The following is an 18,692-nucleotide window of genomic DNA, read 5'->3' as shown; positions in this document are numbered from 1 at the left end:
CATAGATGTACTTCTGTTTATAGCGCAGGTACAGGTTGTGCATGATGGCGCCATCGTGAAGGTCCTCGAGGCTCGCCATGTCCTCCACTCCTCTGATGCTGCTACGGTGCATGGGTTGCACTTTCTGCCTGGTGAGCGTATTCTGCTTGTAGGTGTACACCTGGGTCAGAAAATGGAAAAAGTCCATATGTAAACTATGTAAATGATCACATGAATCCACATTGACGTTCTAAAAGCAGAGGATCGAAGAACTACTGCAGGAAATCTTTGAAGTAGAATTAATAAAATCAACCCTCATATTACTCAGACTTTATTTCCCCAACTTTAGGGCCGATATATCCCCTAAGAGGCAATCATGTTAAAAATCACAGGAAATCATTTATCCCCACAGCAGAGCAGTTTCCTGAGATGCTGTTTTACAGCAGAATTGGTCCATGTCAACTTCCTCTTAAAGTCTGATCTGGTCACAGGTCATTTCTTCTCTGGTTTAAGGCCAGATGTGGACGTCGGGCTGCCAGTTTTCTACCACAAGTTTTACAAGTGTATTTTTAGATTTGAATTTCACTCGGTTTGGCTCTTTTATGAGAGAATGAGGCAGACAAGAACAGATAAAGGCAAAAGCACCAGACCACAGCAGCTTCTGAGAAATGTTAAAAAGCTCAGACTTCTTTTCTTTTTTTTTTTTATAACTTTTTATTTATTAATTTACAGTATGAGAATACAAAACTTTAGGTCAGCATGGAAGACATACACATTCCCAACATTAGTATCTACTTACATCATGGTAATATTCAATTGTTCAGTACAAAGGGAGTACACAATCCATTTTCCCAGAGCTTCTTGAATTTCTCAAGCTCAAGTCTAAGGACAAAGGTAAGTCTTTCCATTCCAGAAATTTCTTCCACTCCCGAGTTGGAGGGTCTGCCTTTAGCCATCTTCGGGTTATGGCCTTTCTGCTGCTAGTCAAAAGTATTTTCAATAAATAATTATCTTTATGTGGAAGCGCCTTAGGTAAATTGCCAAGATACAACGTATCAAATGAATAGTCTATTTTTATCCCGATTATTTTGTTTATCTCAATGGCCACCTCCCCCCAATATGGCTGGATCCTTGGGCAGGCCCAGAAGACATGAAAATGGTTTGCCATGGGGGTACCACAACCTCTCCAACATAGGCCCTGGCTCTGTGAGCCTGTTTGCCGAGCTGTAAGTTTAGGAGTGATAAAGAATCTCACAACATTTTTCCAACCAAACTCTCTTAAGGACCCGGTTTTCCTGGGTTTTTAGAAGCTCAGACTTCTGAAAACCCAGACGTATCGAACAAAGTCGACGGCATTTCCCCCTTTTTCTTTGAAACTCAACTTAATTAAAGTTCTAGAATTAAATTGCATTCACGTGCGCTCATCGGGGATAAACTAGAGTGAGAAAAAACATGAAATTCCAAGAACACATAGCAAACATTGTTGTGGTGCATAGTTTCATGATGAAGCGTAACAGAAAACAGCTGAGAAAAATGACTGGACCATGACAGCTTAACACAACTTCTTTTTCTACAAATTGCAGATATTTTGGATAAACCATAATAACTGTATGCTTTTACAATGAATAATATTCTGTCTGACAACTTTGATCTTATGTTACTGAAAGGATGGGATGCAAAGTTCGGTGGTTACAGACAGACAGAATATATTTGATGTAGAATTTCCACATGTTAAAGGTTAAAGGTGTCAAAAACTCACTGATTATGAATTCTACTGAAGACAGGACACAATGTATGCAAGATACAACTTCAGAAAGCGGTAGAGAAGTAGGAATACCAGAGGCACAGACTATGAGAGAGACACAGCATTGTACCAAGTATTGATAAAATGCACGATAAACTTTCTTGGCTTTCTGTACAAGCTAAATTATACTATGGCTTACTTGTATTTTTAAAGAAAGCAACACTGGTAAACACACCACACTTTTTTTATGCTCAGTTGCAGCATCCAGATGAAATACATAATCATGCTACAAGATTCTCAACTAACCACAATTTAGTAACTCCTCGAGTTAAAAGTAACTTTTTGAAAAACTCTGTTATATTTAGAGCATCTTTTCAGTGGAATAAGTTGCCTTATGCAATTAGACAATTGGCTTCTATTCATAATTTTAAAAATCACCTAAAAGCCTATTTAAGCAGTTTTTAATTTATTTGTAAAAATTGTAAGAGGGTAATGTCCCTTGTAATGGAAATTGTGTCTTTTGTTTGAGTGTTTTTTATATTTTTTAATATTTACATGTTTACATTTTCAGAATTGTAAAACCTTATTGTGGATGTAAGAGCCAAATTATGTGGACATTTTGCATCCAACTCATTGTGTAACATTTTATTTGGTGGTATTCGATGGTTTGGCCCCCAGGAAGACTAGCAACCACTGTTGTGGAAGCTAATGGGGTTCCTTATAAATAAACAAATAAACAGCACACTGAAAATCTATGAGTGAATTCCACAAGAGCTAAGATGATGGTAGAAATCTTCCTCCCAGGGGAAAAGCAGTTTACATTTTATTTAAGGACAAAGCTGCGAGCCATTTATCAGAACTGACTGCTGATTCAGTGCATGCAGTCGCTATGCTCCACTGAAAAGTCAATATAGATAATGTTTCAAAATACCTCCTTTAAAAATGTTTTTAGATGCCTTGAGACATTTTGAGGTGGCTGTCGAGACGAGAATTTCTTGAAGGGTTTAAGAAATGTCACAGTGGTCAGATATCCCCGTTTCTTTTGAAAACAGGTGCTTTTATTTTGCATAAAGAGAAAGTGCACAAGAATATTGAATAAGATGGATCTTTAGTTTTTTTGTGAATCAAAAGAAAAACTACAAAGAAACAAATGAAAACCTTATATTTGTTTTAGACCTCCAGATGAAAATACACCTCCATTAAGCTGCTATTGTTTTGCAGGTGGCAGCATTTAACTGGAAGGTTTCATGTAAACGTATTGTAATTCCTCACAGCTTATAATTCAAGGCTTGTTGTGATAAACATGAAATCTGGAGCTGGACGAGGGCAGCCATCAGTAGATGTCTTCTTATCATGTGTCTGAGGACAAGGCCGAACAGCTTCTCCAGACTAAACTCTCGTCGTGCAACGTGATAGCTGTTAAATACCCCACTGCATTTTCAAACCATTATAAAGCTCATTCTGTCATTTAATTATCAAAGTTTTCTAAACTTGTATTACTTCCATCTTATGTTCAGTCTTCTGTGTGTTTCATAAAACTGTTACTGAGATAAAAGCCAACTTTCTATCTTGCTTGTGATTCAGTTTGGAGGACAAATTAAGTTCACTCTTTGCATAAATGTATAAATTGTTGGTTTCCATCATCAGACAGCCTTAAAAGCCTGATCAAACACTACATTTAACTCTGAAGAACTCGAGCTAATCAAATCCTTAAAGGATTGGTGCGCAGATCAATCCACCGTCCATCCATTTATTTCATTATGGTTTTTTTAAATTATTATTATTAGGTTGAACTAACTGTCCAAAATCCAAACAGACTCAATTTGTTGAGATCTGATGCATGTCTACACTGTAGTTAAGGACATCAGGCCTCAACCACCACAAAGGCTTCTCGTGGAGATTGGAATTTATGCATGCACATAAGCCGGAGACACACCTGTCTGTTATAGCGAAGAGAGACGAAGACTAAGCGCTGAAACACGTAACGTGTGATGTCATGACTTCTGCTTGTTGGAAAGCCACAATTTCTCATCCGTGTTCTTTGGTAAAGTATCTTTCCTTAAAATTGATTCGGCCTTCATGGTTAGACCACAAACTTGACTCTGAACATCATGCAGAAATCACAACATTGATAGCAGTATCACAAAGAAAGAACATTTCATCCAACCCATTGGCTCCAAAGCCTGTAGGACTAATCCGTTAAAATGTTCTCCTATTAACCATTTACTATTTTTGACCATTTCTGTATTAAAATATTATATTTATTAACTTTTTCACCTCCAATTAGTCTTCTGGAATTATTTGTAATAAAAATGAAATCCAAATAGAAAAGTAAAAGCAGAAGGAACAAATCTAGAGTTTCAACCGTGCAACAGCACAGGCTCAAATCTCTTCAGCATGTCGACAAAGAGGCCATTCTTCTAGGCAGCTTTCTACAGTCGGTCAGTAGAGCCAACTGTTTAAGGCCACGCGATGGTCCAGTTGTGAAAAGCAAGAGACAGAGAGGTTAATTTAGGGCAGACCTCCAATTATCACTGCTCTGCAGGGAGTTGCAGCCTGCAGGATCACCAAGGGAGATGTGCTCGAAATAATGATCCATCGCTGCAGGGAGGTCTGGGCATCTTTCAGAAGACAACTATCAGATTCTGAAGTAGAAAACTGTCCTCACTGCTGGACTCTGTTGGTAATCGCTTTTATTTAACTGCTAGAAATTCATCAGTGAGGTATTACTCCATCTGACTTTAAGTCTAGTTGGCTTTGGGATGGAAAATGCAGAGCAGCCAAACCCTCTGCTGTCTCAGCCTTTTCTCCAAACAACCAAACCACAAAGTATTTTCAGCAACACACATGAACGGGGCATTTCCCAGATATTTCAGTAACCTTTAGCAATGACACACGAGGTGAAATAATGCAGTATTTCAGTTATTGCAGAACTTTGGGATACAGAGCATTACAGCACATTTTATCATCCTCTCTTCCAACAACGGCTGGAGACAAAGTGCTGAACATAATGAGACATTTAGCAGTAAAAGCTCAAGATATTAGCGACCAATATACGAGCTAAAAAGAGAGTGAATACTGGACGTCAACACATTTCACACAAGAACTATGGAAGCCGGCACATTAAAGACCAGCTAATGTAAAACTGTTTCCATTCTCACATGTGCTTCTGCTGGTTAAATCAACAAGAACTTTAAGGCTACAACAAAACTTGCAGTACAAAGAAGAACTTTTATTTCACAAGCTCAAAAATGTTGGTCAAGCATTAAAACTTTACACTACAGGTGTAGCTGGTGCTTTAACTGCTTCAGACTTTATCATCTTCACCGTACACTTTGGAATTACATGAAGCCCAAAGCCTAAAAATCCTAAAAACGTTCAGGGAGTGCTGACTTCATGTGAAAACGGCTTTAGAGACAAGCTAGAGTTTGCATATTCACCACATTAAAACAAACACCACTCCAAAACAAGGTCTTTCTGGGAAATGGTAAAGCCGTAGCTTATAAGATGCCAAGAGAGGAAAAAGTTGGCTTGCGGTTTCAATAGGCTGGAAAAAACATAAATAATGAAGTGAATATTCCATCATTTTAAAGTTTGAAAAACAACGTAACAGAAAATAACAGAATGTAGGGATGGGTATCGTTTAGGTTTGATCCGATTACCGGTGCCAAACTGTTACTTTTGAAACGGTGCCGGTGCTTAAACGGTGCTCAAACCGGTGCTTAAAGAATGGAGAACACAAAATTGGTCCAAAAACCTCTCATGTTCAGCTGTTTTTTTGTAAAAAGATAACAATGTTAGCCTTTTCTGCAGCTATGGGGCATATATGGTATCACTCTTGGCTGGAAGCAGCTTAAACAATGGAAAAAACACAAACTTTGTCCAAAAACCTCTCATGTTTAACTGTTTTCCACTTTTTCTTTGGTCATTTTAGCCTTTTTGTCCAGGGTGAAGGGAGTATCTGCCATCAAACAAGAAGACAGCTGCATGTAGCTATGATGGTGTTTGCTAGTTCACCTTACATGCATTAATGTAATAACGTGGTTAGCCTACTCAACGTAAATTACACACGAACAACATTAAGCTACTCACGCAGAGAAGAACGGCTGCTGCTGCATCATCATCCTCATCATTTCTGCTACACTGGCAGGGCTAGGGGCCAGGACTCTCCTCTTCGGGTTTTTGGGGGATGTTGCTAACTCCGGGTCAATAACAGGCACCACACCCGCAGTAGATGTGCTCGGTGTGAGGTCTCGCAGCAAGCTATCAAATACGGCGCATTTCTCGGCTTTTAAAAAACGCTATGCGTCGCCAGGTGTTTCATCAGATTTGAGGCGTTACCTCCTTTGACAGTATCACAGTATCAGCTTAAAGCACTTGTTGCAGCTGCTGAGTTTGCATCTTTTGCTGTGAAGTACAGCCAGACTTTTGACCGCTTCGCCTTGGGCATTTTTAATCTGTAGCTCTGCTCTAAAAGAACGTACGTACCTGGACCCGCCTACTATCCTCGGAAACGTAAAATGATTGGCTAGAATCTAAAGTGTGTGACATCTCAGGAAAAAAAAGCACCGAAATGTGCGCTGCTTTTCAGTCTGGTTACTACCGTTTATGTCAGAACCCGTGCCATGATACCGGTACCCATCCCTAACAGAACGACGTTACAAAGATGCAGTGTACTTTAAATTCTTTCTTTTGTCCACATAAACTATTGTTACTAAGAAAAAAAACGAGACCCTTACGAACCAACCATCTCAGCGTATCCACACACACAAACTCAAACACACAGCAGAGGGGCCCTGAAGCCATTCGCTGACCCGCTGAGGCCGAGGGACTCTTCCAGAAGAAAACAAGTCTCTGTCTGAGGAGTGGATCACATCTGACCTCACACCCCCACGCACACATTAACACCAAAACTGCCCTTCAGCATCCTGCCAGGCTTCATTTCTCACATTCCTCTCTCGGTGACGCTTCAGGGGATTCAGTTCATCTCTCAAATGTGTTTTTCCTTTAGATGGATGAAACGTGATCGAGTCCGAGAGGCGTTCACAACCTGCCGGCATGTTCAGACGGGTTCATTACTCCAGCTCAGTCAAAATACTTTGACTTCTGGTAATGAAAGCTAAACTGAAAGAGGTTTACACTTCTGTAGTCACCTCACTTGCAATTTCCATTACTTCTATTTTACTAACTTCGACATGTCTCTGACATCCCCCCATACATTCCTGTAGCACCTGTTTTCAAACTATATATGAAACACTCAGCTTTAGCTCTTCTGTCTTTAAGTTTCTTCAGTTATTCATCTGTTGGTGTCAAAAGAGTCTTGAAGTCTGTCAGGTTTGTTCAAGATGATCTTTACAAAATGTCAACACTAATCATAATAAGTTCAGCACTAATGTTGGGCTATAAATGTATGAAGCATCCTTAGTGTGTTTTGCATTAGGGCTGCCACGATTAGTCAACTAGTCACGATTAGGTCGACTATCAAAATCGTCGACGACTGATTTAATAGTGGACGTGTCGTTTGAAGCTTTGTAAGATCATAAAAGACGCAGGAATAAGTAGTAGGATTTAAGAGTGTAATAACGGACTGAAACAGAAGATGGCAGCACTGCATGTACAAGGATGCCAGCTGCCGTTAAACCCCAAAGAAGAAGAAGAAGAAGCTGTGTCCCAGAATTCATAGCGCAGCCCAGCTCAGTTTCCAACAATGGCGGCAGCTAGTTCGTTTTAATATTACTCTTATTATTCTTTCTGGGTCACAAAATAAACGTTTAACATATTTTCAGGCGAGAATGTAGCTGTGTAAACCTCAAATATCTGCTCAGTTTATCAAGACACCACATATTTTCAAAAGCGCTCCGACGTTTTCGGAGACGTCTGTTACCCACTAGCTCGATAGCTAGCCGGGGGCTAGGCTAACTAGAGCCGTGAGAACACCGGACTCCCGCAAATCGTTTTCAAACCCACTGCCATCTTTCGCTACTCAGGTTAAACATGATATATAAGTCACTTAGATAACTTAAAAATGTTATTGTTTGGCTTTTTTTCAGTATTTTATTTGTTCCTGAGTAAATCGGTTTGGCTGAGATTAAAGTTATAGTTTTTACACAGCTGAATAAACGTCAAGCAGACAGCTGATTATCAGAAGTGTGAGATGCTCAAGAATTTACTCCGGTGTCCTGTTATATTTTAGATAGCAAGGAGTTTATTAAACTTCACCGAAACAACCTGCAGATTTCATTAAAATTTAATAAACTATCATCTTGTCTTTATTTTTAGTTAGCACATACCTTAAACACTTAAAGCTGTAAGCTAATGATAGTTATATAAGAGCAGATGCTGCTGGTGCAATAAGCTGTATGTTTTACGTCCAATGGATGATGATCTGATTAGTCGACTAATCGCAAAAATAATCGGTGACTAGTCGACTATCAAAATAATCGTTTGTGGCAGCCCTATTTTGCATGATGTTAAATTTCCCCAAAAACCTGAGTAATTTAATTTAGCCACTTCTTAGCAAAACGTTTTTCTGTGACAAACAGCAGCTTCAGAATTCATGTCTAAAGGTCCGTGTTAAACACAAACTTTATTTCAGGCCTCCAACAAAAACTAATTCAAACTGACTTCAACATGAGAGAACAGTAAAGGTACAAATATGAACTCATTTCCAAGTTTTAAGAATCATTCCCGGGGCAGAAACGTTTAGGTTGAGCCTCGTTATCATAACTCGTGTGAATGGTGAGTTTGTCAGATCACAATCACAGTCGTAAGATCAGGATTTTAGGAGTGCAGAGCTCTACTCTCTATGGGTCATAACGGGATGTGGCTGTTTCCCTTCATCATGGTCTTTTTGTTGTCTGACAGCAAACATCTGAGAAAACAAGAGCCACATTAAAACGCTGACTGCCTCAGATGAGGGAGTTGCTCGAGGATGTTGACTAAACTCAACACTCGGTATACGTCAGTTTGTCATGGGCTTTGGGCTTTTTAACTTTTATGTGTACAATAAAAGGCATCGCTATCCCAAAGTAAAGGAATTGGGAAACCCCAGAATGAAAGATGCGTATATGAATGCCATTTCAAACTATTTGCTTTTCCCTATGAGGCAAACTGTTGTACGGTGAACAGACTTGTTAGACTAGTCCAATGTAAACACTGTTTATAGCCAACAGTCAAACATGCAAGCCCTGAACCTTAAGGGCAGGTATTTACTATTTACACACCTTTATCTGTCAGGTAACAACTTCACCTTTTCACTTTGGACTTATTTCAACTAGGATGTCACAATGAAGTTGGAAAAAATCCACCTTTTAACACCCCAAAAACCTTGTGCATATATATATATATATATATATATATGGGTCTAAATACCATCTTCTTTCCTTATTTTATATATTTCTATGGATGTAGCACTAGGAGAGCACAGATTGTTCATCCACAATGACCCAATTAGATTTCTAATTGGTTCAGTTGTCTTCGTGGAGGTCCACGCCTTGAAAACAAAGCCACGGGGGCCCCGAGCGCTAAGCCTATAGTGACAGATGCTAACAGGAGTAAATCTCAGTGAAACAAAGCCATTACGCAGCATCACTGCACGCGAGGAGGATGCAGGGGTGGGGTCACTGCTGTACTCCTGGATCAACAGGCTCTATTCCTGGATCAAACCGGATAAACTCTGTTGTTTTTGCTTAGATGGATCCGGAAAGTGAATTCACTTTACGTTCAGGCAATTAGAGAGGAACTTAAAATTAGCAGCGAAGGATTTTCCCCTCGACTGGTCCATCACCCATCGTGGTGATACTTATTCCGTGGCCTGTTCTCTGAGAAAAATGCAGATTTTGTCAGATTATTGGCCAGTAGCTCGCTCTGAAAGACCCCAATTATTTTTCTTTTTAAATTTACTACTTCTGAGTAGTAAATCTGAGCACATTACCCCAATTTTAATTTCACTCCACTGGCTACCTGTACATTTTAGGATCGTTTTTAAAATTCTCTTATTTGCTTTTAAATCTCTTAATGCCCCCCCCCTACCTCTCGGAGCTACTACAACCATATACACCTGCCCGTTCCCTTAGGTCCGCCAATCAGCAGCTCCTTAAGGTACCGAAAACTAAGTATAAATTTAAAGGTGATCGTGCTTTTGCTGTAGTTGCTCCAAAGTTGTGGAATGATCTACCCTTGCATGTTAGGCAGGCTTCTTCTCTTTCTGAATTTAAAAGTCTTCTTAAAATATATTTATTCGCTGAAGCCTTTGGCATTGATTAGAGGGGTTGACTCAATTTGTTTTAACATGTTTCAATTTATTTTAGTTTTTTAGTTATTTATTTTATCTTATCTCATTTTAATCTTCTTTACTTATGCTATTAGCATGTACAGCACTTTGTGAACTCTGGTTTTATGTTAAAGTGCTTTATAAATAAAGGTGGTATGGTACTTGAAATATTGCCAGTTTCTTTTCATAAAGCAAAACAAGGGGCTTCTGAATCATTTTATCCCGGCTATATGTTTATAATATAGCCGTTAGTACTTACTTTTTCTCTGTTTTTTGCTTATGTGAAATGTTCCTACTTTTTTCTATCAGTGTGGCGAGCCACATGGCTGTAATTACCACGATGAAAGGATATGAGTCAAAGGTGTAATTCCCAGACTAAAAACAATTTAAAAGTCTTTATCTGCTTCTTATCTTTAGCTTCAGTTTATAAAACAGGGAAATTCCACTGTGGTGTTTATAGTTGTTTGATACGACTGCATGTAGTCTCCATGGGGAGTCTGACGAATCCTCTCAGGTGATTTTGCTTCTTGGATTTTTAAGCTACAAATTTTTAAATCAGGGGGAGTGGAGACGTGCCCGCCAAATGTCTGAGATAACAGCTAGATAACAGAAGTAGCGCTTTAGACATCTCATCTTAGGTCTACAATTCAAGTCTAAATTTGAGATATTTTACATTTTAGAGACATAAATAAGGATCTTTTAACAAATGTGTTCCCATGTGATGATGTAATCTTGTTTTCTAATTCAAACGTGCTTTTACCATTAAAGACCCCCCCCCTTTTTTTTTAAACCTGTGTGTATATTTATAGCATCCTCCTTATGCATTTCATGCATGTGTTATTTTCAGACATATAGGGGTTATGTCACCCCCCCTCCTCCTCATCAGTAATGATCTAGTCCGGTATTTACTTGGGCGTGACTTAGCCAATTAACCAATACCTACCTATTATATGTCAGCTGACCTATCTATGACGTTTTGACTGGTTAATTTGAAATTTGTTTCTTTTTCCTGTCTTGTATTTAAGCAATTTTTACAATGTTTTACTATGACCCTGATGAAGGCCACAAGCCAAAACGCGTTCGTCTATTATTAAAGTTGTTCATCTTCCCTCAAGTGTTGCTGGAGTTCCTGCTTTGTGAATTCTTTTATCCTCTCCATGCACCTTGGAAGCAGGTGAAGTTGTGCCAAAATTTTTTTTTTGCTGAGATAACAGCTAGCCCCGAGCTAGCCCCGAGCTAGCCCCGAGCTAGCCCCGAGCTAGTTCAGCTAGTTCTATGCTGCTAGTATTTATATTGTTTTTGCACCCACACCTATTAGAACAGGTGTGGGTGCCTTAACAAAAGCCTTAATGAAACAGCATTAGGACCTAAAGTCTGTGTGTTAACAGACACCAAAAGGCTGCAGGCGGATAATTACTTCAGTAACATTTAATAATCGCTCTGACCTATCGTGCCAGTGATCAGTTTGTCAGGAGAGGGGAAATGAAACTCTTCATTATGTGTTGTTAGGTTGAAAACTGAGCCCCCCGGCCCCTCGCTGCCCCTCGCTCTGTCAGCGAGTTGAACAGGTAACATCCACTCTCCTCCAGCTTCACTCCCCCACCTTTCATCATCATCAAAAGCAGCAGCTGCTCTTTGAATCACCATTCATCTCCTCCTGCATTGTCCTGCAGTCAGTGAAGGAGGAGGCGACTGTCTGCACCGTCAAAAACACTGAAACCCGAGCAAGACGAGAGGAACTCGGCAACCTCTGACAGAAAGGTGTCCCCACACACACACACACACACACACTAACATTTAACAGCACTTTAACCACTGAAGGCCACTCAAAGCTTCAATATGAGGAATGAACTGGGCTCATTATTCTCTCGGGGTAGAAGGAATAAAAGTTTGAATTTTATCCCGAGTCTGGTGTCACCAAATTTATCCTCAGGATTAAGAGCTCAGCAGATTTAATGGATTTAGCAGCTAGATTACACTCAGGCTGAACACGCTAATTCCAATTAGTTCAATAGTTTGTTGTTTGTCACTAAGTGTAAGTGACACCGAAGTAACAGAAAAAGGAGCGGACACATTTAGCAGCAGGGTGCTTAAACGCTGACAGAAAATTAAACACAGTATGTTGTCTTTGCATTACGTCAAAAACAGGAGAAAAAAAACATTCAAAGATTGTTGTTTGACCATGTGTAATAGGAATAAATGACACGTGTACATTAGGGGTGCAACGATACACAAAATTCACGGTTTGGTTCGATACTTTGGTGTCACGGTTTGATATTTTTTCGATACAAAAAATGTTCATGCTTTTTAAATTTGTCATTTACTAAAATTATAAATATATATTTTAACTCAAAAGTACAGTTTTTAAATTTAATGTTGCTGAAACAACAAAGTAATAAAAAAAATAAATCTATCTGATGGAGAAATCACTCATCTTTGGAAAAGAGTTTATTACAGAGAAATGGCTCTTTCCAAAATAAAAGCTATACTATACGCTTCTTCTGGGCTATATTCTCAGCAGCATATTAAACATATCAGGTCCCCATAAGGAGAATCATGTGCTAACGGCTGTCTAAATGACTCGGCTAAAGTTTGTAGCATGCGTGCTTGTTGTTTTTGTCTGCTTCCACTTGTCTTTGCACTAGGATGCTGTCGGAGTAAATGTGCAGTCATATTCGTTGTGTTCCCACTAGTGAAATGACGTTAACGCCACAACACGGCAAATCTCCATTAACGAGCTACCGCGGATCGCCCCGTGCGTGGGGCTGGACAGCGTCAACACGTTAACGAGCTAACTGCGCTAACGCAGTAGTTCCCACCCATGTAATTGAGCATTGCTGGCACATCCGACATACTGTTTTACTTTAGTCCATGACGCGCTTACCTTCAGGGTCATACGTCACATGAAAACCAAAATAGTTCCAAACGCCACATCTGAATGAGGGTGGGGGAGGTTCAATTTGCCATGTTGCAACGAGCTTAGCTTCTGTCTCGCTAGCTTGCCCTGCGCTCAGTGAATCTGCATTCGACTACTCCGCCTAGGCTGCACTGTCGAGCGCAGATCCACTGATCGCTGAACACAGACAGCACCGTCAGAAGGAAAGTTGATAAAATAAATTAAAAATTTTGTATTGTTCGATACATATGCGTACCGAACCGAAAGCACTGTATCGAACGGTTCAATATCAATACGAGTATTGTTGCACCCCTAGTGTACACATGTGCACAGTGCTGTAAGCAACAGGTTGGGTTAATTTTATATTTGGCTAATTTTGGGAAATAATAATAATAATTAAATACAACTCCACTCCAATAACACACTTTTATTCTTTAAGCCTTAAAAACCATCAGAAAGCGTGCAGCGTTGTACTAGTGAAGCACTTCAGTAACTTATGAGCCCACAGCGTTCACTCTGTAGCCACTGTGACGTTAACAGTGTTGCAGTAACGCGTTTCTCTGACTCGTCAGCTGGATTTCCTCACAAGGAGCAGCAACAGGTGACGTTCATCTCCAGTTACACACAACAGACAACTGGCAGACACACACGAACACACACCTTCATATTTAAATCTATGAATTAGAATGAGTTCACACAAATGCACAAAAGAACAATGGACATGCATGCAAACACACTTGTTTGTATCACGACTTCAGCACTCGGTTAATGATACAAAGGAGCTGCTGTACGATGTCTTGCTCAAGGGCACGCACTGCAGTCACTGTTTTAAGGCACTTTATTTAGTTACAGGAGAGCCGACGGAACAGAAGGCCACTCCTGATGCTAGTCACACTAGTTTGTGGTGTGTAGTAAGCGATTATAAATAACTATTACTAGTATTGTTGAGGCTCTTGAGCAGAGCGTAGTGCCTTTATGTTCTTAACTCTGAGCTTATCAAAAAGAAACCGTTCAACACACGATCTTCAGTGAGATTATCACAGCTGTTTACAGCAACTGAAGGAGCTGAGAGAAAAATAAACTAGATGAGAGAGAGGAGATAGAAGACGAGTAATATGAAAAGCAGAAATAAAAGGAAATCAAAAAGATGAATAACAAGAAAATATAGAAAAAAGACAAGGATGGAAGAGAGAAAAATAAGAAACAGGCGGAAACCCAAAGAATAATGAAGAGATCGAAGGAAAAATAAGGATTAAAGAGTCATTTAACATAAAAAAAAAACCCCAAACAAGTTAAATTATCAAATGATTAGAGACTAAAATAAAACAATTTTAAAAATAATTTAATTTAATAAAAAAATAAAAATAAAGAAAAATTAAATGGACAACAGAGATGGATGTATTGAAAAAAAAAAGGAGAAAAAACAAAAATAAGAGAAAGACACAAGAGAAGAAACAGGTACAGGAAGTGAAGGTACAGGTAAGATGAGTAATACAAGTAAAACTTTATTAACAAAGACAACTTTATCACCACACAGTATAATTTGTTTGAACTGTGAGGCTCCAAAGCAGCGAGTCAGGTAGCATGCAAAAATGCTGGTAAGAGGGAAGAAAAGATTTCGAGTTACTTGGATATAAAACCATTACAATTCATCCTCAGGGGAGCATGAATGGTGGCACTACAAAAAACAAACAACAAACCAAAGTGTCTCCTATATCTATAGGATCTGTCTGATCCACGGATAGCACGAAACCTTAACAAAGCTAATTTATCATGTAGATGTGGAAAAGCAGAGATTTTTCACTCAGTAAGAGAAAACTTTGACCTGCTGGAAACACATTACAAGAACGCCAAGTTCACGTGGACTCCTGAGGCGACAGATCTAAAGAGAGACGGACCCCTCCATCCTCTAGTTGACATTTTTTACTGTGGTGAGGAGAGTCATTAGCTTCAGTGGACGGCAGGTCTAACAGACTCTCTGAACGAGCAGAGGCCAGGAGATAAGAATGCCTTAATCTGCCAGTAAATCTTCAGGACAATACTTCAGCTCAACATGACCCTAAATCCCTCAGCACTCACATTTAGCGGCTGTCCTCTGGTAGTGACCCTCTGCTGCTCACTGGCTACACAGGAAGTCTTTGTTAAAGCTGTCAGCACAGGAGGCTAGTGCAGAGTAAATCCACCCAAACAGCTTGCACAGGTTATTGTTTGTTGGCCTGATTTTAAAGGCTTTGGTTGAACGGGAGAATAGGTGGCGGTGGAACTCGCTGAAGCACAAACATGTGGAAGACTGCAGATATTAAACATCCTGGACTCTTTCAATTCCTAAAAAGGTTCCTCTATAATGACTCTGTGACCCCCGGTTTGGCTTGTTAGGGTTTAGTTTAGACACGCCCACCTTTTTCCCTTTTTCTTAAGCATTTGTTTTCTCCAGATTCAGTTTTTTTTTGCAGTTTCACTTCCTCACACTTGCGTGAGTTCAGTGAAATGACAAATCATTTAGTTCTTCTCCTGCTGCTGGTTCTGGTTAGAACTACTAGTGTAGAAAGACCCTAAACAGTTTCAGTTTAAGCGTGTCCGAGGGACGAGAAGCTGACATACCTGAACTACCTGGTCAACGATTCAGCTAACAGAAGACAGAAAGTTCCCGTCAAGTTAGTTATCACTGACGCAATGTCAATTATCCGAACCACCGCAACTGGCTATGATCAAGCTCCTCACCTTATCTCTTTATCACTGTTGCACCAGTCCATCTATCAGTCTCCCACTTGGCTCTTCCCTCACGCATGAACAAGATACCATGCCATGCCACGGCCCCACACAATCTGGAGGGGCTCAAAGGTGGAGAAAAGCCCACCCCAAATAAGCTACATGGGTCGGAGCTCCTGTAGGCCAACTTCCTGCAGGATGGGCTGTTGGTGTCTGGTGCAATGTGGATTGGTTAATGATCAGTTGCCAAATTTGGCATTAGGGAAATAGAGTAAGTGTTCCAAATAATGGCGTCACCGATGTCTCCACACCAACATGTGGACATCAGCCATAAGAAGTTGTCTCAGTTTGCAAGCTGTAGTTCAGTTACTCAAACAATCATACAATTAAATTCATTCATTGCCAACGCAACGTCCTAAAACACAGGTGTCGAACTCCAGGCCTCGAGGGCCGGTGTCCTGCAGGTTTTAGATGTGTGCTTGATCCAACACAGCTGATTCAAATGGCTAAATGACCTCCTCAACATGTCTTGAAGTTCTCCAGATACCTGCTAATGAACTAACCATTTGATTCAGGTGTGTTGACCCAGGGTGAGATCTAAAACCTGAGGAGGACACCGGCCCTCGAGGCCTGGAGTTCGACACCCCTGCCCTAAAAGGTACCTTCACATTAACAAATGTATCCCATCCCAACTAATACGACAAACAATGAAAACAATCGTAGGGTCTACGTTTTGTTTCGATCTGCCTATATAAAGAACCACAACAGAAAGCTGGTTAGACACCCAGAAATCCAGATGAGAACCGAGGTGTGACTATCTACAGGAAGCCAGCCAAATGCTGCTCTTACATGTGATCTGGTTTGTTGACACCACATGATGCTGGCACCTTTGGCTGTCTTTAAAGTGATTACTTTAATGTTTGGAGTCAACAGACCACCACTGTGTGTAGAAACCAACTTTTTGGGTACTCGTGACACTTCAGTCCAAATCTATGGAACAAAACAGCTCACAGAAGATGTTTTCAAATCTAACGTCAAAACCTCCTTGATTGATTGAGGCATGTTAATTCTTGATAATCAACCCAAAACAATGTAAACCCAGTTCCATCTGCCCTACATCCTCCATATCCACTGTTTTGGAAACATGTGGATCAAAGATGTTATGCAGAGCCATATGGAGTTTAGGGATTTTGAGCTTATCCCAAATTATGGGAAGATCTCACTAAGCCTGGGCTTTCTTATCAGCAACAGAACAGGTGTGGGAAAGATGGGAATGTTTCTCGTCTGCTAAGCAAACAGGCCTACCTGCTTTTTAAGGATGTGCTATTTTACTACATCCAAATTTAATGTTAAGTTTAAGCAAATTGGGCCAAAAAGGTCATTTTACCTGTTGTGTTTTGTGAGTTTTTGCTCCCTTGATGCACTTTACACCTCTTCATATTTTAAAAGTACTACACAGGTCCTCTAACTCGTGTTTAAACACTGGATCTCCGGGCCAATCTTTGACAAATGAGAGTAGCAGGGAACCACCACTGCTAAAGAAGGTGATATAAAGAGGTCCGGCTAAACTTATACATGTTCATTATGGAAGTAAGTCTGCTAAGAGAAGCTCATTATTTGGCACTATCAGTCAGTTACTTGAGTGTTACCTGCTATAGTTGTTCTTACCTGGCCATAGTCAGTGGCAAAGACAACAACACCTCCGGAGCAAGAGGACACGGTGCTGGGAAGGAACTGCTCATCCTCCCGTAACCACACCCGGTCACCCTGCAGAGGAAGAAGAAAAGTTTGCTGAAGACTCTGAATCAAAATATGACATTTATATATTTGTCTCTAAACAATTAATCAGTGATTTTCTGTCATCAATGATATTGCATGAATGGGACCATTATATACAACCTACTACATTTCTTTTTTTAAACTGATAATTTACAAAGCAAAGGGCATCTTAATTTGTTGTTGACCCTCAACAGATCCTAACCACACCTTTGCTATTACTGCATAACAGAATCATCTAAATAACTGAATTAAAACCCAAGAAACTGCTTCATGTAACCTAAAAACATTAGAACTCTCTCCTTTTAAATTATTTCACTTTTAGGTTTCAGATCAATCCAATCTTGTGACTCTACACAATAGGGCTGCCACAAACGATTATTTTGATAGTCGACTAGTCACCGATTAGTCGACTAATCAGATCATCATCCATTGGACGTAAAACGTACAGATTATTGCACCAGCAGCATCTGCTCTTATATAACTATCATTAGCTTACAGCTTTAAGTGTTTAAGGTATGTGCTAACTAAAAATAAAGACAAGATGATAGTTTATTAAATTTTAATGAAATTTGCAGATTGTTTCGGTGAAGTTTAATAAACTCAATTCTCTGCTCCTTGCTATCTAAAATATAACAGGACACCGGAGGATATTTTCGAGCATCTCTTTAATCTCAGCCAAACCGATTTACTCAGGAACAAATAAAATACTAAAAAAAGCCAAACAATAACATTTTTAAGTTATCTAAATAACTTATATATCATGTTTAACCTGAGTAGCGGAAAAGTCCGGTGTTCTAACGGCTCTAGTTAGCCTAGCCCCCGGCTAGCTATCGAGCTAGTGGCTAACAGACGTTTCCAAAAACGTCGGAGCGCTTTTGAAAATATGTGGTGTCTTGATAAACTGAGCAGATATTTGAGGTTTACGCAGCTACATTCTCGCCTGAAAATATGTTAAACGTTTATTTTGTGACCCAGAAAGAATAATAAGAGTAATATTAAAACTAACTAGCTGCCGCCATTGTTGGAAACTGAGCTGGGCTGCGCTATGAATTCTGGGACAGCTTCTTCTTCTTCGGGGTTTAACGGCAGCTGGCATCCTTGTACATGCAGTGCTGCCATCTTCTGTTTCAGTCCGTTATTACACTCTTAAATCCTACTACTTATTCCTGCGTCTTTTGTGATCTTACAAAGCTTCAAACGACGTGTCGACTATTAAATCAATCATTGACGATTTTGATAGTCGATGTAATCGTGACTAGTCGACTAATCGTGGCAGCCCTACTACACAACAATGCTATCTGAGTAATGGGATC

At 39.8% G+C, this 18,692-nt stretch overlaps 1 protein-coding gene across 1 annotated transcript in view; it reads right to left on the bottom strand.

Annotated features, from left to right (window-relative positions):
- Nucleotides 1–18,692, bottom strand: part of myo10 (myosin X) — a 165,468-nt gene that overhangs the window by 94,007 nt on the left and 52,769 nt on the right. The window contains 2 exon segments of the mRNA XM_085141052.1: nucleotides 2–160; nucleotides 17,269–17,367. Coding sequence (XP_084997178.1) covers nucleotides 2–160; nucleotides 17,269–17,367 — 258 coding nt within the window.

This window comes from Neolamprologus multifasciatus, chromosome 18 (genome assembly GCF_963576455.1).
Source record: "Neolamprologus multifasciatus chromosome 18, fNeoMul1.2, whole genome shotgun sequence".
Classification (NCBI taxonomy): Eukaryota; Metazoa; Chordata; class Actinopteri; order Cichliformes; family Cichlidae; genus Neolamprologus; species Neolamprologus multifasciatus.
This window is presented reverse-complemented; position numbering and strand designations above follow the sequence as displayed.